The sequence below is a fragment of the Phocoena phocoena genome, chromosome 7 (genome assembly GCF_963924675.1).
Source record: "Phocoena phocoena chromosome 7, mPhoPho1.1, whole genome shotgun sequence".
NCBI classification, from domain to species: Eukaryota; Metazoa; Chordata; class Mammalia; order Artiodactyla; family Phocoenidae; genus Phocoena; species Phocoena phocoena.
The window spans coordinates 16,265,374-16,292,631 of NC_089225.1; the positions used below are offsets into that span (position 1 = coordinate 16,265,374).

The following is a 27,258-nucleotide window of genomic DNA, read 5'->3' on the forward strand; positions in this document are numbered from 1 at the left end:
CACTCTAAAAAAACAAACAAACAAAAAGAAAATAAATCCAAATGAATTCCACTTTTTAAAATACTGTGTACATTTCTATTTAATAACTTCCCTGAAAAATATTATATAAAAATTTAAGAAATTCCTCTTGTTCTTTTAAATTGTATAAGTACTGATAAATTCTTCTATCTTAAAAAAAAAATCAAATTTTAAAGTAAGCTTCATCTCACTTACTGTGGAAGCCAGCATGGATCCTCCAAACCAAACTGCATATCGCTGCATGTGGTGTGTAATGACTTGTACATCAATAGGTTTTGGCTATAAGAGACATAGTAAGATCAGTTCAATGGTAAATTCATACAACAACTTCTGTATCATTTAACCTTAGATGTACATACTCAAGAATAAGTAAATAAAACTTTAAAAGATGTGGGGGGAGGGGTACACATGGCAAAACAGAATACAACAAAAACAAATTAAGCTCATTTTATTATTTTTTTAGAAACATAACCACACTGAAGTGAGGGAAAGGAACTAACCCAGGTAACCTGTGAACACAGTATTATGGCTATGTCCTCAGGCTTAAGATAAAAACTAAGCAAACACTGAACTCCAGTTAGTGGGTCTATTTCTCACAGTGGTATGGATTAATAATTCTGAAACTATTATATATGTATTCCAGGTTGAGCACAAACAAATGTATTATAGAAAACAGAAGCCAGGTTTCTCACTGTCTGGGAAGAACATTACAAAGATGGGAAGGTAGAAGGCTAGAATGAACCTTATGGTGTTCTGGAACTTGCATTATCAGTATGAATCCATAGTTTTTAATTTATATAAATAGAGCCAACTAGATATAGATGGATACTCACACGTATCCTAGCTCTGACTGCCAAAAAGGCCTAGAAGCAGTGACCCCTCAGTAGCAATGAATATACCTAGTGTCCAATTCTTGGTTGTTTTTTTTTTTTAATTGAAGTATAGTTGATTTACAATATTGTGTTAGTTTCAGGTGTACAGCAAAGTGATTCATATATATTTTTTTCAGATTATTTTACATCAGAGGTTATTATAAGATATTGAATATAGTTCCCCATGCTATACAGTAAATCTTTTTGCTTATCTATTTTATGTATAGCATAAAACTTTGTTTCTTAATAGCATTCTCCACTAAAAGGAACAAGGGTGTATTGAAACAAAATGGCTGATTACAAGACTGGAGAAGAGAAAGTACAAGATGAACCTGCAATATGTTGCTGTTCCAGAAAATAAGGAAGTGCCTGAAGAATACTGGGGCCACAACAAAAGGAATAAAAACCACCTTTGAATGATTCCTACTGGCCAAATCTGAGAAAATTTGGGCATCAAAATTAATAATAGTATAATGATATGTTGATATTATATCACAATGATATTAATGATACAGCATATAGAATAACTGAGAAATCAGGAGTTCACAGATATAACTTAATGAATGAATGAATGAGGTAGAAGGAAATACTCTTCCTTACAGTAAAGTGAGACTATAAAACATAGAAGAAATGACAGAATTTGCAAAATACCATTTGGCTGCTACCACAGTAATAACTATTTTAGCAAAGAAAAATGGATATTAAAACCAGTGGGTGAGAGTTGGATGAAAATCAGGATAGTTACATAGTCTGAAAGTATCTCCCCATAAGATTCTTATTAAATATAAAGGAAAAAATAACTTTATAATAGAGGAACCGGACAGACACTTAACCAGGTGATCGAAGTTAGCATATGGGACAAATCATATCATGTGTCTAGTGATACAATGCACTAAAAAGGATACAACATCCCTTCTGTGGTATTACTGCCAAAAATGCAAAATCTGAACCTAATCATAACAAAACATCAGACAACCCCAAACTGAGAAAGATTCTGCAAAATAAGTTGCTTGTACTCTTCAAAAATATTAAGGTTATAAAAGATAAAAAACATGAGTACTTTTTCCAGATTAAAGGGAAATGATACCTAATTCAAACATGTGATCCTGGATTGAATCTTAGACCAGGAAAAAATAAAATAAATGTATTTTTTCCCTTTTTCTATAAAGAACAATAATAGGAGAAATTTGAATCAGGTCTATAACTAGATAAAATATTGTGTATCAAGGTTAATTCTGTTGATAACTGTAATGGTCTATTTTTAGGAAATACACAATAGAATATTTAGGGGTAATAGGCCATCATATCTGCAACTCATTCTCAAATAGTTCAGAAAAAGGTATATGTGTGTATTTGCATATAGACATATATTTATAAAAACAGAATAATAAAACTAGTATAAAATGCTAAAATTTGGGGAATCTAGGAGAGCAATGTATAGGAATCTTCTAGATTTTGCCAAGTTTGTTAAAGCATGAAATTATGTCAAAATAAAAAATTTTAAAGCTTACATGTCATAAAAAGATCTGGTTTTTTTTGTTTAAAAAAAAAAGCTGTTTGGCTGCCATTTAAAATTGGATTGACAAGAAATAAAGCCAGATTTAAATACAAATACATAAAGATGTTATGAAGATCTATAAAAATGACTACTGAGTAAAATAAAAGGGAAGGAGGCAGAGTACTCTAGTATACAGGTTTTTCCTGCCTCTCCCATTGCAGAGCACAGGCTCCGGATGTGCAGGCTCAGCGGCCATGGCTCACGGGCCCAGCCGCTCCATGGCATGTGGGATCCTCCTGGACCGGGGCATGAACCCATGTCCCCTGCATCGGCAGGCGGACTCTCAACCACTGCGCCACCAGGGAAGCCCTCTCATTTCTTATTTAGAAATATACAAGCTTAAAAATATTTTAAACATTTTTACTTTACTGAAATATTGTTTTCAAAAACAGCATTTCTTTTGTCATTTCATGTATCCGTAATGAGTCATTTTTACAAACTAAACAAGTACTTTTTACTGTACTCTAAGGGATAAGTTTAAGATAATCAAAATTTAGGGGCTGAAAACAGCTGTCATGCAGTTTCTCAACAAGCAGCAATACAAGAGTGTTGTAGTTTACGTTTAAGTAATTTTGAGTGACTGCGGTAGTCTCAGATGAAGCCCTCATTCTTGGTAGTTTTCCAAGTTGAATAAAATGTGTTTTACTTAGCAACATGTCCTCTGAATCAATGTTTTGCTTCAATATCCCACATTTAACGAAAATGAAACAAAATTTACTGAAATTCTGTCTTATAAATACATAAAGCAGTCATCTGAGAATTTAAGGCTAATTCTGACCTTTTGCCAGCAAGCCCAAAATTACAGGACACGTAACAGAAAGGTTGTTTTGCTGAACCACCAATTTGATTTCACACTAATGAGGCTGTATGGGAGAGGCTAGAGTCTGTGCAAGCAGGCTTGACCACATAACCGCCTCTCTCTCTCAACTCTGCTTTGCTGTCCTGCTGTAAAAGGTATTTAAAATTTTGTGGACCCATAAAGAGTATTATTGCTGGAATATGCAAGGAATCTACTATATATAAATTATCTGTTTGAGACAGATATCAAAAAAATCTCTCTCGTGGCTATAACCAAGAAGATTTTCCAGAAATGTAGGTAATATCCTAGAGGAATGGAATGACCGAGAATATCATGAATATGAATCCATAAAATTAACCACTTTCCATTAGAATACCTCAGGTTCCTCTTATCTTTCTTAATAAAAGAAAGTTGGCAGACATTTTGCATTCCCAATATAATAATCAAGGCACCCTCAACCCTCCCACCAATAACTGAGAAAACCAACCTTCAATCTACCACCACTCAATTCCTCACTTAATTTCAGCCTGGCATCTACAGTTCTTTTCAAATCTCTTTGCAAGCGACGTCCGAAGTCCCTGAACATGGTTGAACCTCCAGAGAGGACAATATTCTGTATTAGTGGACAAAATAAATAAATAAATACAACTTTTATGTAAGAGAAAGAAGAAAAAATTTTAAAGATACAAGAAACGGTACTAAAATCCTATTATACCCCTTTGAAGAGAGGTGTTTTTAAATTTACATTCACCAAGAGAGAAAACAAAGAAGTTTTTAAAAAGTATGACCTAGAATAACAATTTTGCTGTAAATACTGACCTTGTAGAGAGGACGTCTGACATCAATAGGACAATTCTGAATTACTTCATCTACAACTTCTGAGATAGGCTGAGTAAAGTCTGGATTAGCAAACTGAAAAGTAAATTGGACATATGACAGAGATTAGACCACTACTGACTTAAATATCACAATAAAAAATTAAGAAAGCTTTCAGTTCAAAAATAAAAGGACTTCTAAAAACCATAAATTCTGGTCTCTGATTCAAATTAAAGACACTGAAGTCAGAGATTTCAGAAGAAATCAAATTAAAATAATGAACATATATACCATTTCATAACCACCAGAATAGCAAACATGTAAAGCCAAACATACTATGAGCTGGCAAAAATCTGTGCAACACTTTACAATGCTGATGAGAATATACGTTGATATAAACACTCTGGAGAACAATTTGGCAACATCTAATAAAATTTAAAATGTACCACTACTAACTCCACTTCTTATAACAAACCCCAAAGAAACTCCCACACATGTGCTATTACATAAAGGCATAAAATTATAGCAGCTTTGCTTTTAAGAGTAAAAACAACCCAGAAGTCCACCAGCAGGGTATGAAATAAATAAAATGCTGTGCCATCAATCCTCATTATTCATGGATTTGGTTATCTGCAAATTTGCCTACTCGCTAAAGTTATTTGCAACCCTGAAATCTGTATCTGCGGTGCTTTCACATGGACATGCGCATGTGCAGAGCTGCGAAAACTGGAGCTGACATTCACATTCACAGCTCAGGTGGAACCAGGCAACGCTCTGCCTTCTTGTTTCAGCTTTTATACTACAAATAAGTCTCCTTTTCATGATCTCTTAGTGCCACAGTTTTCCCATTTTTGTCGGTGATTTTGCTGTTTAAAAATGACCCCCAAGGATAGTGTGAAGTACTGTCTGCTGCTCCTAAAGCACAAGAAGGCTGTGATGTGCCTTATGGAGAAAATACAGTGTTAGATAAGTTTCATTTAGGCACGAATTATATAGTGCTGTTGACCCTGAGCTCAATGTTAATAAATCAATAATATCTATTTTAAAATGTGTCTTTAAACAGAAACACACATAAAACAAGGTTACGTGTTTCAGTGACAAAAATGTTGTAGCCTGAGCCTCACAGGACCCTAACTCTGCATTTCCCTTAGGAGCAGTGGCTCAGCATTCACTAATTCAGTGCTTACAGCAACTTTATATAACATCTACTGTGAATAACAAGAATGAACTGTATTATTCACAGGATGATATACTCATAGTCAAAATAAACAATTTCCAAATAGTGACACGCATTTTTTAAACTTGAATGATTCCATATATGCAAATTTTTTAAAATATATTTTCTTATGGATGCATGTACATTTAAAAACATAGACTGGAAACACACTAAATTCATGACTGCGATTACCTCAGGAGGAAGAAAGGATGAAAAGGAAGTAGAGAAAGGAAAGGGTCTGAGGAAGGTATTCTTTCTGTAGTTAATTTCACTTAAAAAATATATGGAAAATATTAGTTATGTGTTTATTTGGGGTGGTTAAGTACATGTGCGTTATACATTTTTCAGAATATTTTTTTAACAGACTGATTAGATGGGTAGGCTTGAGATGGAAAGTTGTTTGACAATTTAAACTATTACAGAAATGGAATGAGGTTAAAGATAATAAGTAATTTTAAATTTAATTTTTATATATAACAAAGAGGTCTGATACAAGGAGAAACAATATTAGGGAAAGCTTCCTTTTTACCCATCATTTATTTTTATATGCATGCCTATAGCCCTCCTACATCAGGCTGTATATTTCCTGAGAGGAACCACAAAAAAGAAAAACATGAAGAAGTTTTCAAATGCTGGATCTCAGAATTTAACTTGTATTCCGAAACAAAGATCTCATTTTACCAAAAATTTTCAAAAATATGTGTAAGTTGCCATGTCGTTAAAATTGGAAAGGAAATGCTAGAAGGGATTTTTCCTAGATTAAAATAAAAGGTCAGAATCTAGCTCTAATTTGTCAAAAATAAATAGGTGTACTTTATTAAAATGAACACAATTTAAAATATTGTCTAGAAAATGAGCTGCCAACAACCTCTCTTGGCCTCTCATTTTTAGAATTAGGTTGTCTTAATGGGAGAGACAACATTCCTTTGTTCATTAAACTGATTCTATAACTTGACTGATAAAATTATCAGGCATGTGTCAGGTTTTTACAATTTTTTAAATTAGTTTTAAGTTATTTAGAAGGTAGGCAAGCAATGGAGAGATTTAATGTTACCTGAGTAATGAAGCATAATGACAGAAAATATTTTTACATAAAGTAAAATACCACTAACAAAGGTTCTACTGACCTCTACTACCACAGTAAGAGAAAAGAAACTGGAGTCAAAATCTGATTTTCTGAAACATGCTGATGAGTGTTTATAACCCCTAACAGGGTTATACAGTGGGTATAAAAATGTGGCTCATACTGAGTCTCAAGAACCCAACCTACAGATTAGGGAATGTTTTATCTGTCAGAGGTGGTCTGTATTGTATTCTGTGGAAAAATGGGAAAATATAGCTCAACTTGGCTGCCTTCCTATGCCATTTATAGGCAAGCTCAGGTTACAGGCAGGGACTGGCTTAGCTGATGGTTAACTGGAATGAGCAGAACTGGAATCCTGAAAATGTTATCTTATCAACTTATTGATATAAAACTTTCAAATTCTCTTCGTGGTTCTTTGTTAGCCATTTCTTCAGTATTTACCTAAAACAATAATGTATACACACACATGCACATGACATTAACCTTCCTGTAATTATTTTTCTACCTTTAAGACAGTTTGTCTGCTATACCACGAGCAAGCAAAAGGCAGGGATAGGGTCATTCATTCCTGTGCTATGTACCTGTATGTCCTCCTCACAGTAATTTTTAATCAGGAATATACAAAAGAAAATATTTATAAACCTTTAAGTATTCACATACCCTGGGATCTACCCACAGAATTCCTGATTTAGGAAGAAATGGAGTCTGAATTGAAAATATCCTTTGAAAAAGCTCACGGACTACTGTGCTACAGAACCCCAGGTGAGAACAAGTAGAATAATATACAGTAGAGAAGCAAGCAATGAATATTTCTTAAATAAATTTAGGAAAAAAGAATAAATTAACAATAAAGTGTTGGAGATTTATTCGATAACTTTAATACTAATAGGCTCAACCTAGGGTCCCTATTAATATCTTTAGGACTTTTCTTTCACTTGCAGCAAAAGGATTAGTCCTGCTTAACTGCTCCTTGATCAGGTCTTAGTATTACTGCAAGTAGCTATCAAGGAAGAAATATCTTTTTTCTCTTCTGAAAAATTTATAGGGAATGTAGCCAACTAAAGCACAGCAGCCCAAAGAGGTTTGTCAAAAAAATTTTAATTTCCTTTTTAAAAAAAAATGAAGTGCTAAACCCATTCCTTCTAAAAACAGTTCTTTCTACTATTTATGATAAATTTAGCAGTTCAATAATAAATATCCCCTTATTCTTTCACACATTTTATCTTCAGTGTTCAATCAAGCTCAAATGCCCACACTTTCATCTAACCAAAACCAAACCAAACCAAAAACTGAGCAAATCCTTCAAATGACAGAAATATCTAAAATTACAGAAGAATCTTAAAATTAACTTGGGAAGTGACACAGTTCATACGATACAAAAAACAGGTCTGTTCTTGGAAAACGTGGTGAACTGAACACACACATATCTAATCTTGCTCTCTCTCTATTAAAAGCACCAATACAGAGAATTTTTTAAGGCATAATCCCCAAAGTATGGAGAGAACAGAACAGGAAGAAACAGCAACAATATTTGGTAAAACAGAATCTGAAAAGCAGATGGGTAAGACCATGCACTCCCCCTAAAACACTTAATAAGTCATCAGTAGGAAAAGCCACGAATCAAGCTGTATCACAAATCCCCCAAAGAACTAGCTGTACCTGCCAGCGCTGAAATTAAGTTAGAAGGAGGGCAGGGAGGAAGGCTGGCAGAAAGCCTCTCTGAGGAGCAGTTTAAGCCTCAGATCCCCTCCAAAGAAGTCTATCAAATGCCTCCTCATCATCCAAGGAGAAAACTGGTTAGCCTACACTCTCAACGGAATAAAGCAGAGTGCCAGGACTCTTTACACACAACTGAAATGAATGAAAGCAGCAGGATTTTAAGTGAAGGTATTCATGCAGCCTACTGCTAACACATAAATACCAACCCTCTTCCTCAGTTTGGCTGCCAACCTTTACTCTCTAGGCAGGAGTCTTCTCTGGGAACTGGATTACCCAAAATGATCTGAAGAAACACACATAGGGCTATCCTCCAAAGAAAAAGCCATAGTCAACAAGTCCTACTCACAAAGCTTAGATTTCCAACAGGCTGAGCATCCCCCTCCTAAATGAGTGATCCCCTAGAGTCTCTAGCATGTAAAATATAGGTACCAAAACAAAGAGAAAGGCAACTTGGAAGAAAGCAGAAAGAAGAAAACTTAAAAAAAAAAAAAAAAAAAAAAAAACCAACCTCTGACTAGTATCCTCAGAGAGCCAAAAGATATGCAACCATGAAACAAGTACACGGTAGCATAAAAAAGGAGTATCAAAAGCAGAGGTAGGGGAAGTTCTTGAAAATTAAGTATGTTACCAGAAATAAAAAATTCAATAGAGGGTTCAGAAGGCAAAGTTGGAGAAATCATCTAGAGATCAGAACAAAAGCGCAAAGAGAAGAGAAAAATATCACAGCAGAAGGCTAAGGAACAAAGCAAAGATCTACAAGTATCTATCTGGAGAGGAAAAGAAACAGTCCTATACAAGGTTTAGAAATCAGAGCAGTTTTTCACTTCAAGTTATAATGGAAAGCAACCAAGCAGTAGCTTCAAAATGCTGAAGGAAAATAATTTCCAATCTAGAATTCTACACCCAAACTACCAAACAAGTGTGAAGATAAAATGAATACATTTTCAGACATGCAACGTCTTAAAGTTTTCACTTCCCATGTACCCTTTTTATCAGGGACTCTACTGGCAGATGATCTCCACCAAAGTAAAGAAGTAGACAGTAAGAAAGGGAAAGACACAGGACAGAGGGAAGAGGGATCTAACTCTAACACAAGAGAGAGGCAAAGGGAATCCCCAGAATGATGGTGAACTCTCTATCAGGTGCAGAAGGAAACAAGTTCAGATTGGGACATATCAGATGCTCTGGAAAATTAAACTGATGAAAAAACCCTATGCATCTGAGTATGCTGAAAAGACAGATTCAAAGTGAATTAATGACAATTATTTTAAAACTAAGTGGACAACTTATTAATGACTCTGTGGGAAAACAAAATACTAGACAGGAAAATATTTCATGGTAAACTACGTGGCTCACATCTAAATAAAATTTGTGTTCACCAACATATAGGCACTGGATTTTTACCTAACTGAAGTTACAATCTAACTATTGGGACAAAAGATTATGAAAAGGTACTGTTTGTGGTGGAGACAAAGGAAGAAAAGAAAAGGCAATCCTCCTCTTCCATAGCTAGAAGTTGACAGAAAAATATCTAAAACTGAGAAAACTTGAAGTTGCAATATAACCAAAGCTATTTGCAGCTATGGATGCAATCACCAAAAGAATCAACTAATAAGAGTATACCTCTAGAAAAAAAATGGGGAAATATATACAGGGCACTCCTACTTTTTGCTAGAATTTAAACAACTAGGACTTTTAAACAATGTGCATATACATAACTAATTTTTTTTTAACTTTAAAAAAGAGAAAAGAAAACAGATTTCTCATAGAAGAAATTTCAAAGAGAAAAAAGCTATGGAGACGAAAAGATGTTTCAAAGTTTTAAAAAACAATGAAGAAAACTTCATATATCAAACAATAAAGATTACTTAAATTAATAAAAAAAATTATATATGAAACCTTAAACAGCAAGATATATTTTCACCCAGACAACTATCCCTTTTCTAAGCAATATGACAACCAAAACATTTTATTTACATATCTAATGTTTCAAGGTTTTTAAGACAGTCAAGATGTTAGCTAAAGATATCTGTAAAGAGTATTTCACTCAAACGCTTCTTCTTTTGAAACCCAGGGTATCTCCTATCTTCCATGCTATTATCTATCTTGTGGATCCCATTCATCTAAGACTCTGGTTCAGAATCTTCCATAATACTCTAATTCCTGTCCTCAACTTAGGGTTTTAACATCTCTCTCCAACATTTCAACTTCAAAACAACTGATGTTCCTTAACTCAAGTGATCTTAAATCCACTTCTACTTCAGCCACTCACATATACATGGCCCCACTGGAAAATCTGCCCTGATTTCCAGCTACATGTGGTTCTCTCTCTCCATCCTCTGGAATCCCCAATACAATGACAGAGGGAAAGTACAAGGAAACTTAAATGCTCAAGGATGAAAAAAGGAGATAAGGAAAGAATAAAATAATCCAACCCTGTTTGGAAGACAGAAAAGGGACTTTACATCCTAAGTGTTTCCAGAGCACCCTGTAGCACCTTCAAAATTGCCAGAAATTGAAGGTATAAGAAACTACATAAGGAAAGAAATTATTATAGAGAACCAACAAGGGCCTACTATATAGCACAGGGAACTACTCAATATTTTGTAATAACCTATAAGGGAAAAGAATCTGAAAAAAAGAATATATATATACATATATATATATATATATATATATATATATATATATAAATAAATGAATCACCGTGCTGTACACTTGAAACTAACACGATATTGTAAATCAACTATACTTCAATTAAAATAAAATACTAGGTGGAAAATAAAGAAAGAAATTGTTAAAATTCTCTACGTGGAATAGTGACACCCTCAGGTTCCTTTCCAGACCTGGTATACCCAGGTAGTTAACTACAATGTCCATGAATAAATGAAAGAAAGAATATACGAACAAACAAAATGACACAAATGAAGAAATGAGGCAAAAATTTAGGAAAAACTAAATTTTAAGAGAAAAAAAATCACATTACATTACTACCTCAAAAACAAACAACATTCACGGGTATGATATTATAAATACTGTCATACTATTGATTTAACATAACAGCCAATAACATGATAGACAGGCTAAGAGAAAAGAGGCTCCAGAAACAAAATCAACTAAAAGGAGGTGAGTAGATAAACTACTTACATTGATGTATCAAGAAACAGCAGTATAAGCACTGTATTTTGAAATCTGGAAGTAATTACCAAGAGTAATGGCTACGTAAGAGCTAGTGGCTGCTCTGCACATCACTGTCAGTGTTATCTGACTTTTAAAACCACGCGCACATAGCCTTTTTAATTTAAAGAACTGCAAAGCAAATGTGCTGTCTAAAATCTGAAAACTCCTGTACACTTGTCTGACAACAGTGCCCTATCCTTCTGGCGCTCACTCTTTTGCTCCCCGTTTCTAACTATATGCCAATTCATCATGACCTCCAACCCTTGCCGGTACCCCTCACTATCTCTAAGTAATTCAGCCTTCCGGATTCCCTCTCTTCTCTGAGCTGCATCACTTTAACCTCTGGCCTTGGCAAAGCCCTTTGCTCCTCTCCCGAAACTGCCTGGTGGGGTGGGGCAGGGGGCGGGGACGACACCATTCTATGACTACAAGCTCTGAGTATCTAATTTCAGTGGTGCCCCACGACTCGAAATACAGTCACCTTCTCAATTCTCCTCAAGAGTGATTCCAAGTCACTGTTCTCTCCCAGCCCTCAACCTTCTGTCTGATCCCTTCTCCAACACAAGAGCTTGATTCCAGTTCATGAAAAATAATTAAAGCTATGAACTATGATGATAAACTTCTTCAGCTATCTGCCTGCTCCTCTAACCCTTTCCAGCTCCACATTTTCCTGCACCCACACTTAACCCCTTACCTGTCCCTGGAGTAACCCCTCTTAAAAATAAAACTAACCTCAGCCTTCTTACAACTGACTTCTTACCAGTTCCCTGTAGCCACTAAGCTTTTCCTTTATAGCCGCCTCTCACGATGCCCACAACTGACAATTCCCAGACCTTTACCTCTCACTGATGCGACACACTGCCTCTATCACACCATTCCATTGAAATTGCTCCTCTAGGATCACCACTAATCTGGATGCTAAAAACCCATGGGTATTTCTCAAATTTCCTCTATCACCTCACTGTACCAACTGGCACTATTTAACCTCCTCCCTCCCTGAAACATTCACTTCTCTCAATGTCAGCACCACAGTCCCTTGGCTTGTCTCCTTCCTTTCTGTATGTTTCAGTATCCTCTGCAGGCTCCTCTTACTCTGCCTGTCTATGAAGTGTCAGTGTGCACTAAGGCCCCATCCTTCCCACTCCACATTCTCTGCCTGGCCAGTCTCCTCCTTTGCACCATATATGGTGATGACTTGACATCTATCCTCACACCAGGACACATGCCCCAGCTGAAAACCCTTAGAACCCAAGTGTTCATTTTCAAACTTTTTTAAAGATGCATAGTAAACTCACCTCATTCTACCTTATCTATCTCATCCTTCCATTTTCCTAACTTCAGTGATGGCAAAACATTGAGTTGCTCAAATTACAAACCTGGGAATCATCACAGATTCTTCATATTCTTACTCCCCTCACATCTAAGCAATCGGTAAATCATGTCGATTCTATTCTTACTCTCACCTCCTTTCTCATTCTCACTGACCTACTGACTTTTTTTCATCTGGGAAACTGCAATAAACTCACCTGTTTCCAACACAATTCATTCTGTTCCTATCTATCCAACCCAGTGCAACCAGAGTGACCTTTCCCATACCATATATAAATCTGTGTCATTTCCATGCTGAACATTTCTGCACAAGCACAGAATCCAGTAAACTCCTTTGCATAGCATTTTAGTTTCTCATTAACACCTATCTGGATCCATCTCCTACCACTCTCTTCCTTTGTACTTTATTATCTAGCTCTCTTACACCACAGACCTCTACCCAGCTTTTATATATATATATATAGTTCTCTGCCAGAAATGTACTCCCCTAACATACCTGCCTGAGAAATACCCATTCATCCTTTCTCAGTTCAACTGCTATGTCCTCTAAGAAGTTTCCCTGATTCTCCCAAGCAGACTTAGATGCTTTCTTCCCATGCCCTCACCAGATACATGCATTCATTAAGCAACTATACCATTTTTTAGATATTCATCTCTCATTCTTTCAGCTTGATTAGAGCAAGATAAATAATTTTTCATCTTAAATACACAATGCTTAAACTGAGATCATGAAAACTGTATTCACTTACCACTTGCTGACTGAGTAAACAATATTAAACTATTCTTACTGCTGAATAAGCAGAATAGGCATTTAATGTTACTAATTCTAATACAAAAAGTTCTTATACTAACTTACTATAAGAATTTTTCATTATTACAAGCTCATATTTCATTAATTTAATATAGCCTGTATGTTGCTAACACTTCATAAAGAGAGAAGACTATTTTGCTAATAGTTAAATATTTTGTTATGATAGTCAATTGAGGGTTCTTTGTATAATGGTTATTTTATATGGGAGGAGGAGGAGAGAGTTCTAGAACACCTCCTAAAATATTTTATTTAAATGACCATGAATTTAAGGGCTCCCCACCCTCCATGACCCCAAGTAAGTCACAAATATTAGATAAAAGTTTCATTTTTCTAAATGTATGAAATATAGTAACTGTTTACCCAGTTTTAACACAAAGGCAATTTTTTTTTGAAAAATATGACTCACTATAGTATTTTAGTATACAAAAGAAAGTTCCTGAGATTAACTCCTCTGATATAGTTGACTGATATTTTCTGCTGAATATTTCAAAACAATTCCATCTAAAAAAAAACTTACCTCTGGATGAAAAAATATTTCAGGTCCCAAGAATCTCTCATAACCAACATCAATGGAAAATTCTTTCTTTGAGATAGCATTGATTCCAGTATACTGTTTAATCCACTTTGATCCATCTGTATCATACTTGTTAAATTCTTTTACTAAATCTGGGCAAACATAACTATAGCGCTCCTAGAAAAAGAAATGAGTAATTTTTTCCTCTTGCTTTAGGAAAAGCAAAACAGAATGGCATATTTTCAGTAAACTAAAATCAAATGAAAAAACATCTTCAGAAAATAAAATTAGCAAATTTAGCTGAAGAAAATTTTATGTTAGGATGTTATCGTATGTGTAGTAAAAATAAACAGCTCATCTCCTATACATAACTGAAGGTTTCACAAATGAAGAGAATAAGACTTAAACTAAAGAGCCAGTTTCTAATATTTCAGTGCTATTTCATGAAAGTACTCATTAATGTCATCCAAATTTTTATGCTGTTTCAATAATTAAAGGAGTTCATATTTTAGAAAAAAGAAAACATAAAATACACAAAGAACTGGAGAATAAATAGTTGATATAACCACACAAATTAATATAGTAAGAGGTACAAGTTATTAGGTATAAAATAAGCTTCAAGGATATATTGTACGACATGGGGAATACAGTCAATATTTTAAATGAAATACAACCTTTAAAAATTGTGAATCACTGTACTGTACACCTATAACATATAATATTATACAGCAACTAAACTTCAGTTTAAAAAAATTTTTTTTTTTTTTTTTTTTTTACATATATAGATCTTTAATACCTATCTGGAACAAAAGATTATGGGCTAAGTGAGCATAAGAAAAAAAACTGAAAATATAAACTATTCTTTTTTACTATATCACCTGCAAGGCTGAATCACTGCATATTTGGATATACATCCTCAGTAAAAGTTTTCATCAAAAATGCAGTTCAAACATGTTATAACTTTCTATCTGCAATTTGTGGACTCCTGATTGCCAGTCTATTTCTTTTTTTTTTTTTTTGAAGGAAAACACACATTTCACATATTTGTATACATCAATGATTCTATCCAAGATAGGTACAAATATTATTACTGATAATCAACACACATAATGGGAAAGAATACTGGAAAACAGAAGATAATTTGAGTATGTCATATTAGGTCTTCTTTCTCCAAATCTTGGAAGTAGGAATTACATGGAAATGATGATCCTTAAAAGACATTAAGACTGAGCACTAGTATGCTCTAGAACAAATCCTTGGTGTTTTTGTTAATTTTTAAACTCCAGAGATTTCCCAAAGATGTTGAAACAGTAGTGTTCATATTAATTTTTTACATATTTAATTTTGATGCCACCTACCTGAGGTGACTTTTTGCAACCATTTACAAATTCCTTTACTACCTAGGAAGTAGTGAATTCATTTTCATTCCTATCCTTTGATAAGCAAGGAAAACACTATAATCATGCAAAGACCGTCAAATATATGGAGTTATTTTTACCTGGGAAGTTTTGCTTTGACATATTTAAAACATATGTGAGACCCAATGAAATTTTTTAGGTATGCTGACAAATGATAAATTTAAAAAGCTATGTTAAATATTTTGGTATTTTGCACGGAGCCCTGGTGTAGCATACAAATTATTAAAATACCTTACACAGCCTTCACAATTTTCTTCTATGGGCCATATCACTTGAGCCAACCATTGCCTCTATTCTACAGCCAAATGAATCAATGACATCAAAAATTTTGTTGTAACAGAAAACTGCTAGAATTAAAAATAAAGAAGTCAGCAAAAATTGAGATGTGAGGACTCTGAACTAATTACAGGCATACCCCGTTTTACTGTGCTTCACCAATAATGTGTTTTTTACAAACTGAAATTTTCTGGTATCTCTGCATTATCAGATGACGGTTAGCATCTTTTAGCAACAAGTATTTTTTAATTAAGGTATGTACATTTTTTTATAGACATGATGCTATTGCCACTTAATAGACTACAGTATAGTGTAAATGTAACTTTTAAATGCACTGGGAAACCAAAAACTTTGTGTGACTCGCTTTACTGCGATATTCGCTTTATTGCAGAGGTCTGGAACAGAACCCACAGTACCTCTAAGGCATGCTACGTTTATTTTTACTAAAGAGAATAATCACAAAAATGTATGTTGAAGTCAGTTGGTATAAATGTTCTTGTATGTTAGTCCTCTCAAATGTGAAATGTGGTGAGAGCAAGCAAAGGGTTGATAATCTCCCAAAATTTCCTACAAGAAATACAGAGAAAAATACATGTAATTAATAAGAGTAGTGGTTTGTAACTGGTTAACGAAAGTTTTTTTTAAACTACTGTTCTTGACTTAAGAATTTTTCATGTTCATATTATAACGTGATTTTAATTTTTAAGTAAATTATATTCTTAACTTTTTTTTTTTTACCTTTACTGCCTTAGCAGTTTCCAAGGATTGCTCTGGAGGAATTCCTACTTCTCGGTCTCTCAGCAATTGCTGAATAAAATATGTTATATCTCGTCCTGCGATTGGAATGTGCTTAATACAGCTGCCAATCACATACCCTTCAGCCTAGATGAAAAAGAAAGTGTCAAATTTACTTTCAACATTTTCAAAAATCAGTATCACCTAAATTAATCATTAAAGACCAATTTCTCAGATTACTGTATTTGTATCCTTAAGTATTGCTTTAACCCAGGAGAATTCTTCTAGTCTTTATTCCTCAACTGTATTCCTCACAGTTAACTTAGCAGAGAATTTATAATACTGTACAGATATTATGAACAAGAATGAACAAAACTTATGAACAAAGCTTAGATTTATTCTCCTACTGATAAGAGTTTACAACCAAGACTGAAATGACTCAACAACAAAGAAATAGTGAGTTTCAGAAGTATTAAAGATTTTAGATAACAGACTTCAAATAGGGTATTAGTTTTAAATCTTCTACAATTTCAGCAAAAAAATTTAGATTGCATTGTAAGAAATTTTATCATTAACCCACAAGCTGGCTATCATTTTCCTAATGAAGTAGGTACCAACTTCACAAGCCTGAGGCAGTCCATGTACCATCATAATTCCAAATAATTTAATTCTGCAGAATGAATTCATAAACTTACTAATACAACTCAGAAGTACAAAAATAATGTAGCAAAATTAAATTTCATTAACAACATAACATTCTTGTTTATGAAATGGTAAAATATTATATGTAGTTAGACTGTAATAAATTAGAGATGTTTAATATGAGCCCTAGAGCAAAAACCACCAAAAAATAAATGACAATAACAAAGAAATATATAGCATAGCTAATAAGTCAATAAAAAAAAGATAAACTGAAATTATAAAAAACAGTCCACTAATTCAAAAGAAGGCAGGAAAATCACAGGAATACCCAATTCTTAATATTCTTATTAAAACTCTTTCTTTTCCAAGTTGGTAACTCCTTTTTGCAAATTACCTATTCTAATATTAATTATCAAGATAATAATATTACTGCTTAATTGTGTAGACGTTAAGAAAAGACTGTGGTCAGGAAGAACAAGCTCAGATCCCAGCCCCATGACCTATGATTTGGTGATCTTAAGCAACTCAGTTATTTGCATTTTATAAATGAGTAAACTGAAGTCCTCAAAGGATACTATAATCTACAGCATAGATCTTGAGGCTTAAATGAGAATTTTAAATGAACATTTTAAGAATCTTTATGTATCCCTAAACAACATACATATATGCATTATTTAATCCTCAAAACAGTTTTATGACATAGGTCACTATTATTGTCCCATTTTGGAAAAAAACGGGAAAAGAATATGTAGCACTAAGAAAGAAAAATATGCCAACTAAATTATAAAAAGCCATCAAAATGTTGGACACATCCTAATTTCCAAGATATTAAAATATCCCCCAATGGCAATAAAATAAAATGTAGAATATCCATACAATGAAGTATTATTTGGCAATAATAAGAAATGAAGTACTATACATGCTACAACATGGATAAATCTTGAAACACTGGGCTACGTGAAAGAGGACAGTCACAAAAGAGTGACTCTAGGACTTCCCTGGTGGTGCAGTCGTTAGGAATCCACCTGCCAATGCAGGGGACATGGGTTTGAGCCCTGGTCTGGGAAGATCCCACATGCTGCGGAGCAACTAAGCCAGGGTGCCACAACTACTGAGCCTGCGCTCTAGAGCCCGTGAGCCACAACTACTGAAGCCCACGCACCTAGAGCCGGTGCTCCACAACAAGAGAAGACACGTCAACGGGAAGCCCATGCACCGCAACAAAGAGTAGCCCCCGCTCGCCGCAACTAGAGAAAGCCCGAACACAGCAACGAGGACACAACACAGACAAAAATAAAAACAAACAAACAAACAAAAACAAAAACCTGGTGACAGATGTTTTAAAAAGAAGAAAAAAAGAGTGACTTCATTTATATAAAATATCCAGAACAGGCAAATCTACAGAGACATAAAGTAGACTAGTGGTTGCCACGGGCTAAAGTTACGGGGGGACAGTGAATGCTAAAGGATACAGGGTTTCTTTTTAGAGTGATAAAAATGTTTTTAAATTGACTCTGTTAATGGATGCACTTTATGAATATACAATGAAACACTGAATAGTACACTCTAAATGAGCGAATTGTATGGTGTGTGAATTATATCACAAGGAAGTTTTTATTTTTTTAAAGAAGGGCAATTATTACTATTATGACATCAGAAGAATAAATTATGACATCTAATCCAAAAGTAGTCACTTGGAGGATGTAATCTTCAACAGAGGTTGCCTGATGCATTAAAAAGAGGAATAAGAATAATGAAAAAATAAAGTTCTAAATAATTTCATTCCTTACATGTTATTCAATATAACATAAAAATTACTTTATAAGATAAACCTTTCTACATATACGTACCCAATAATAATCAGAATGAATTCAAGTAGTCATTTTGATCTATTAGACACAATAAAAAACCTAATTTGTCATTAAAAATTGGAAGCAGAAAGGCTTTGGCAGAAAAATGCTCTCTCTCACAAATAATCCAATCTGATGCATTTTTCTTAACATGCTTGATTAAATCCAAACCATGAAGCACAATCACAACTTGAGCTTTTTAATTCAAAAACGTAATTCCCCAGAAGTCATTAATGGTCATGTACTTTCGACTAACTGCTATTTAGTAGATAACCTATGACCAGTACAAAATCTGTTAATTAAGGATAAGAAAAACTATCAACTGGCTAACATACAGACACATCCAAACTGGAAAACTGAGTTCCACATTTAAGACAAGAAAGGCCTATTTCCATTCCAGATACTCTAATTCATCATTTCCTAATTATGAATTAGAAACTATTTCTAATAATTTTGTAATTATTTTTAACAACCTAGAGCAAAAAAAATCTGGAATTTGTTTACAAAGTTCTAATAATAATTTGAGCAAAACACAGCTATAGCTGAACAATGGTCAATAAAGTTTTTAAAAGGTGGCAATAATTCATATAATTTACTTCCAGGTGTTATCTGATACCCTGTTCAGTAATTTTAAACTATCCTTACCACAGGGATGACATGAGTGACACCATCTCCACTGTCTATTACCGTACCGGTCAACGTCCGTTCTCCTACTTGTCTGGAGGTCCACGATGCAGCTAAGGCAAGAACAGCCTTGAACAAAAAAAGTATGATAGGCAAAAAAATAAAAACAAAGAGTTATTAGAAAAAAATTTTTTACTGGAGTACTTTATGCAATTTTAAATGTAGTATCTTTGGAAAGAGAATACACAAAATTAATTTATATTATACAATAAAATTGTTCACAACCTACATATTATTAAGACAACTTACAGGCTTACAGTAGTCTTTAGGGGCATGTTTACAAATTTTCGATATTTTAGTGGGGGCCGTTTTCCTCTTATACTCCCGCAAAATGTGGAAGACTAACATGAGATAGTACGGTACTAACATATGGAAGACTAACATGAGATAATACAGTACAGGGCTTAAAACTACGTTTATATGGCCTAGCCTGTAACATACCACAAAGTAAGGTAGAGAAGCACGCAACTACCAATCATCAGTTATTCAGTACATAAATGGCTATACTGAGTATCACTCATAAGATTAGCTCCAAATTTTCTAAGTGCAACATGCATTTAGGAATATGTAACAAGCTATTTAACCAGAAAAGGCCACTGCACACTTCCAAATACTATGATATAATGAGGAAAGCAAAGTTGATGAAATAATGTATTTCTATAAAAAATCTTGGCATAGGCAATAAAGTATAATTTTTTCTATTAAAAGTTTGCAAATTAAGAAATTAATGAAGCTAGTTCATTTTTTTTTAAATTACCTAAATTTCATACAAATCCAAGCCTCGAACAAGATAAATAACTAATTAATTAAAATCAGAACTAAGCTGGCTTTATTTTACCTACTTGCAATATAATAGCTGAAAGGGACCTAGAAAGGTAACTAGGCCATCCTCCTATTTTAACACAGGATCACACCATAATAACTGTGGGCTAACAAAACTACACAGTAATTTATATACTTTTTAAGCATTTGTGATATGCCAGGTATCACATTTGCTACCACGTTAAAAAACAAATAAGAAGTAAGCTCTGATCCTGAGGGATGGGAGAGAAGCTGTTCCATACAGATATATACACAAATTAAATGCAATAAAATATTATGGGGATTTGTGATATACAGGATACAGAGGGGCACAAAGGAGGCAGTGGTCAAATATATGTAATGGTAAGTCATTCAAAACAGACTACAAAAAAAGGACACAGTGAATGTTACAAGGGTAAAAGTGTACAGAAAATTCTTGACAGAGTGAATTCTCAATAACTATCAGTTCCCTTACTTCTGTTCTATAAAAGGTCTTGATTTATCCAAAAACCATTAACTTACTTCCTTTAACATCTCCCTTTTACTAACTAAATAGCTCCATTCCTCTAATACAATTTCTAAATTATCAGTTCAGGAGAGAACTATGATACGCTTTGAGGTTAAGAAAAATATACATATATTTTAAGAGTGAATTAAACCAGATTAAAATTTAAGAGTCAAGCTTATTTTGACTTATAAACTTGCTTACCTGTACAGCAATGTACAAGCCTGGAACATTGAAGGACTCAAACATTATTTCAGCAGTATATTCCCTGTTTTCTGGAGTATTCAGTGGAGGTTCAGTCTATTAAATTGAATAAGATTTTAAGTATGCAAGATAAAATTATTTTGATAAATTCATAGATAATTTTTATGTGAGAAATAATGTACTTTAAATATTGTATTTAAAAGTCATTAAACTCAGAGGTACAAAAAAAAAGACACACAGACCAAAAAAAACCAGTAGAGAACTCAAACAGATCTGTATGTTTATATAACTGCTAGAGTATAAAACAGAAATGTTTACACAGTTTAAGATGTTTCTTCAGTTTAAGTTATGTGACTGCATACATCATGTCACTTAGAAACCTGCGGGTTAAGTCTGGGCCAGAACACATCCCAATGAGGCAAGAAAGGACCTAAGGAACAGCCCTCAAAATCCTGGACTTCATGTTTCACTTATGCCTCAGGAATACCTAAATCATTTTATATTACCAAAGCCTGAAACTACATAAGACATCATTCTTATTAATCTGATTTGACTATCCAATCCCTTTTGTTATCTCAAATATTTTAACTTGAAGGGCAAAAGTTTAAACTTAAGAAATACAGAAGAATTATCTTTTTGACCTTGAGGTAAGGAATGATTGCTTAAATTTAATGAACATAAATTGCAAAAGGAAAGACAGATAAAACTTAAATTCATTACAAATAAAATCATTTTTTTTAACTTTAAAAGACACTATAAAATTTTTTTTAGAAAATTAACGAGGATTAGACTTTTCCATATGTAAAACCTTTAACTTCTAAACTACTTGATGTGTTTAAACTTACTTAGGAGGGTTTTGGACTATGTTCAAGAGTTTGAAGATAATTCAGTAAGAGTTACATATAAAATTAAGCAAACTAAAAACCAAGGCAGTTAAATTATAAACTCCAAGAAAAGCAGAAATTCTATACAAAATAAAATAAAATATAATCAGAAGACCTCACAAGGAAAATATACATATAGCTAATAAGCACATGAAAAAGTACTCAACAACATCAGTCATCAGAAAAATGCAAATTAAAACCAAAATGAGAAAGTTTACCCACCCAATCAGAATGGCTAAAATTAAAAAGACTGACACATCAAATGCTGGATCTGGATACGTAACCAGATCACTAACACATAGTTGGTGGGTATGCAAAAAGCTACAATCCCTTGGAAAAAGTTCTGTAAGTTTCTTATAAAATCAATCATGCATCTATCCTGTGACACAGCAATTCCATAATTAGGTATTTACACAAGAAAAATAAAAACATGTCCACAAAAAGACTTGTTTAAGAATGTTCACAGTACCCCAAAAATATTCACAGTAGTCAAAAACTTGGAACAGCTCAGGTGATTATCAACAGGAAAATGGACAGGGAGGCATACAATGGAATACAACCCAACAACAAAAAGCAACAAATTACTTGTATGTGCAACAACATGGATGAATCTTAAGATTATGATGAATGAAGTCTTACCAAAGAGCACAACTTGTACAATTCCATTTACATGAAACTCAAATATAAGCAAAACATGTATGTACTGGAAAAAATCTGAATAAGGGTTGCCTCCAGGGCATGGGGGCAGGGATTAACTAGAAAAGGGCATGAGATAACTTTCCAGGTTAACAGTAAAGCTCTGTTATCTTGATAAGGGTTTAGGTTACACAGATGTATAAATCTGTCAAACCCAGGGGATGGGCAAACTACATCATGCATCCTGAAGGCCAAATCTAGTCCACCACTTCTTTCTGTAAACAGAATTTTATTGGAACACAGCCATAGCCACTCATTTAAGTATTCCCTATGGCTGCTTCCTACTACAACAGCAGAGCTAATTAAGCAGCTACAAAAGAGACCACATGGTCCACAAAGCCAAAAATATTTGCTAACTAGCTTTAAAGAAAGTCTGCCAATGCCCAGTCAAACCCATAAAATGGCAGGGTTAAGATGTGTGATTTTACAGAATGTAAGTTTTATATAAAAGAAAAAATGTAAACAATAATAAACTCTAGTTGATGATAATGTATGCTAAAGTACTTAGGGGTGAAATGACTCCATCTGCAACTCATTTTGAAGTGATTAAAAAAATAAGATGGAGTGATAGAAGGATAACCCAATAGACAGATGTCCTAAAACAATTATAGTAAAATTAATAGCTGAGTCTAGGTTGTGGGTATATTGGGCATTCACTGCAAGGTTCTTTTCAATTTTATGTTCATGGTCCAACCATAAACAGTATTCACAATCACAATAAAATATAAAATATTAAAAATATTAAAATATTAATTTAACCCAAAATTAAACTATGTCACAGAAAGAGGGAGACGGTAAGGATTTTGTGTTAAGGAGGGGATCAAAGGAAAAGAACGAAATACTCATCTTACCTAGCAGGAAGTTAACAGACTGTCTAATATTTAAAAAAAAAATACGGGCTTCCCTGCTAGCACAGTGGTTAAGAATCTACCTGCCAATGCAGGGGAAATGGCTTCGAACCCTGGTCTGGGATGATCCCCCATGCTGCAGAGCAACTAAGCCCGTGCGCCACAACTACTGACCCTGAGCTCTAGAGACCGCAAGCCACAACTACTGAGCCCACGTGCCACAACTACTGAAGCCCGCGTACCTAGAGCCCATGCTCCGCAACAAGAGACGCCACGACAATGAGAAGCCCAATGAAGACCCAACGCAGCAAAACAAATTAACATAAATAAATAAACAAACAAAAATACAAGAAATACATGATATAACTATCAAGAAAAACTCTTTAAAAATTTAAAGTGTCTGGGGGGGAATCAAGCGTTCAAGGGTAGGGAGAGGTGAGGAAGGAAAATTGTAATTTAAATCTGATATTACAGCACTTAATTTTTTAACATTATGAACATGCATTGCTTTGGTTAAAAAAAAAAAGAGAAGAAAGAAAAACGTTTAAAAATTAAATTATATTGTAGTTTGTTACAAAGAATTACAAATGAAATAATAATGAGACCAGTTATTTTTTTAAAAAAGAAAGTGCCATGTTTCCAACTTTTTCCCCTGAAACTTACTGTTAAAGATACTAAAGATGATACAGCTTTATAACAAAGTCTTTAGATACATGACAATTTAATAAACAAGAACGTATGTCCTATGAGTACAGATGCGATGAAAACATTCTCAGTAAATTTCTTCAAAAATTTCCTCACAGGGCTTCCCTGGTGGCGCAGTGGTTGAGAGTCCGCCTGCCGATGCAGGGGACACGGGTTCGTGCCCTGGTCTGGAAGGATCCCACGTGTCACGAAGCAGCTGGGCCCGTGAGCCATGGCCGTTGAGCCTGCGCGTCCGGAGCCTGTGCTCCGCAACGGGAGAGGCCACAGCAGTGAGAGGCCCACGTACCACACACACAAAAAAAATTTCCTCACAGAATTTAAAATTTGTACTTACCAAAAGAAAATAATGGTCTTCAGGTTCCGCCCTTAAATATTTAAAGATCACTTGCTCCATAAACCTTTCCATCAAGTCCCAATCTTCAACTATACCATGGCGGATTGGCCACTATTAAAACAAAAAATAAAACAGGAATTAAATCTTTACTAATATCAGAAAAAAATCAAAAATAAAACAGATCATTAGCGAGTATTAGATGAGGATAGCATTTCTTAGGTGTGCTAATGACACGCAGATCATTAGAAGATGCATACTTAACTATTTAGAGATAAAAGAAATTATTTCTACAACATATTTTCAGATGTTTCAATTAAAAAACACAATGCAAATATATTAAAATGTTAAAAACTGCTCAATCTAGATGGAAGGTCATTGTACCGGTCTTTCTAGATTGCTAAAAGTTTTGTAATAATGGAAATGTAACCTATTAAAATTTAGCCTGTGAAAATTACAGGTTATGACAATTTGCTTAATCTTCATTAGCTCTTTCACAAGTATTTGTTGTGTGCCTAATATATAAAACACAGTTGGTAAGTATAGAGCAAGAATAACCATAAATCAAGCAAGCAAAATTTTATAAGACAAGTCATATGTATTTGTTATGGAACCATGGTTCCAAAACTGAGCCCCAGGGTACTACAGCAAATTCTCAAAGACACTGCAAATATTTTACATTTTCCAGGGAAATCTGGTGATACTCAGAATCAGTTTGGCACTGCATACCTACTATTTTAAAGTAGTTCAGTTTCAACATCAGATCACACTAGATTCCCTTCAAGTAATATCACTTCTTTGAAAAGCTGGGTTGCCAGCAGTTGCTATGATGAAAACTAAATACCTCCCCAAAAAACCATGTACAATAAGAAATGAGGATGGTGATGTGCAATCTGATTCCAGGTGTAAGAAACTGTGAAGTGCCCGACAGGCACATGCATCCTACTGGTAATTGTGATTATTTAACAATTAAAAATATGTTTTTTTTTTCAAGTGGCTACTAAGTTGCTACTTAACAAACAGAACTGTTAGTAATTTCTTTCTAAGTGATGCTGTAAAAAATTTTACTGAGACACTAAGGGCACTGAGAAAGTTTGTGAATCTCTGCAATAAAATAGTTTCACAGCACATGTAACTAAAGATTAGTATTCTGAATATATGAAGACTTACTTAAGCAAAGTAAAAACATAAGCATAAAACTTAAAAAAATATACAAAAGAAAAATAAACCAAAAAATACAGTTCCATGCACATAGTACAAATACACACCCAGTACTTAAGGCTGAATGCATTAGTGAAATAAATATCCTATAGTCATCTACTCAATCATTAAACCTTTTATCTATTAATTCCTAATATCCACATTTCACCATAGCCTTCTAGATACTTTCTAAGTCATTATACTTAAAAAATAACTTTTAGTCCCCACTTCGCTTTAGGGAAGGAAAAAATGTACATCATTCATTTTATAACATTACTGGAACTGACATATTTTAATGTTCTAAGTGTTATTTATTCATTTATTCCTCATTTATTGTTGTGCACCTACTATAACCATTGGCACAAATGCTAAGGATATGAACATCCTGCCATAAGGAGCTGTCCAGTGAAAGAAATAGATACAAACATAACCTTGTAAGTTTTTAAGGAAATAAAGTACCTAGGACAAGATGATCAACTTGGCTTCAGAGGGAAAATGGGAAGGCTCCTATTCCTCTATGACTGAGGAGGTCGTATCTAAGCTGGGTCTTAAAGGAGCAACCTTGTTAATTTTGTTTTCAGGGGGTGGGGTAAATAGAGAATAGAAACAAATATATACAAACACCGCAGTAATATACAAACACAACAGTTATTGATGAAAAACACGTGTGCCTTTAGGGAAAGGGGTGTAGACAGATAGATCAGTTCTACATGAAGGGGACCAGGTTCTCAAAAACTATTACTTGCCTTGTATTTGGGTTTTATTCTATAAGAAACAGATCATCAGTAGAAATTTTCAAGCAGGGTATAAACAAGAATAGCTTTGATTTTTAATAAGATTATTATAGCTGCATTGGGAAAGCTGAAATGAATCTTAAAAGAACCAAGGAAGAAAGACAAAGAGCCCCAGTTGTGGTGTAAATAACACTAGGCCAGATTCAAGATTTCTGTCACTACAAGGGATAACTCAAAGATATAATCACTAGGATTCTAGCTCTAGAGTCAGGATGGCAAGGATCTATTAATTAAGACACAAAAGTTGTGTTTTGTCTTATCTTGGAATAAGCAAGCGTAGAGCATATGTAATAAATTTTGTTTTGAGTATATTAAACTCAAGAGCCAGGTAGTAGGTAGGTGAAAGTAGGTACTTGGAAATGGGGTCAAGGAATTGGAAGTAGAGATGTAGGCTGTGGTTATTGATGAAGGTGTGGATGAGACCACCTAGAGAAAGTCTCTAATAAAGAAATAAAAGAGAATCAAGGACAGTACCTGGGAAATACTGACATTTGAGTAGTAGGCAAAGGATAAAGAACCAGTGACAGCAGGGGAAAAAAATAAACAAGTAATAAATAAAAAGAATAGTCCAGGGCTTCCCTGGTGGCGCAATGGTTGAGAGTCTGCCTGCCGCTGCAGGGGACATGGGTTCGTGCCCTGGTCCGGGAAGATCCCACATGCCGCGGAGCGGCTGGGCCCGTGAGCCATGGCCGCTGAGCCTGCGTGTCCAGAGCCTGTGCTCCGCAACGCGAGAGGCCACAGCAGTGAGAGGCCCACGTACCGCAAAAAA

At 34.3% G+C, this 27,258-nt stretch overlaps 1 protein-coding gene across 4 annotated transcripts in view; it reads right to left on the reverse strand.

Annotated features, from left to right (window-relative positions):
* The window catches only part of ACTR3 (actin related protein 3), a 57,419-nt gene that overhangs the window by 2,911 nt on the left and 27,250 nt on the right, over nt 1-27,258 (reverse strand). For 2 of the 4 annotated variants that reach the window (XM_065880998.1, XM_065880999.1), the window contains 8 exons: nt 24,499-24,609; nt 21,032-21,127; nt 19,483-19,590; nt 16,349-16,492; nt 13,920-14,093; nt 4,067-4,159; nt 3,735-3,860; nt 214-297 (listed from right to left, as the gene is read on the reverse strand). In XM_065880998.1, the coding sequence (XP_065737070.1) occupies nt 214-297; nt 3,735-3,860; nt 4,067-4,159; nt 13,920-14,093; nt 16,349-16,492; nt 19,483-19,590; nt 21,032-21,127; nt 24,499-24,609 (936 nt within the window). The remainder of the gene's footprint in view (nt 1-213; nt 298-3,734; nt 3,861-4,066; nt 4,160-13,919; nt 14,094-16,348; nt 16,493-19,482; nt 19,591-21,031; nt 21,128-24,498; nt 24,610-27,258) is intronic. The other 2 variants (XM_065881001.1, XM_065881002.1) reach the window with 2 other exon arrangements.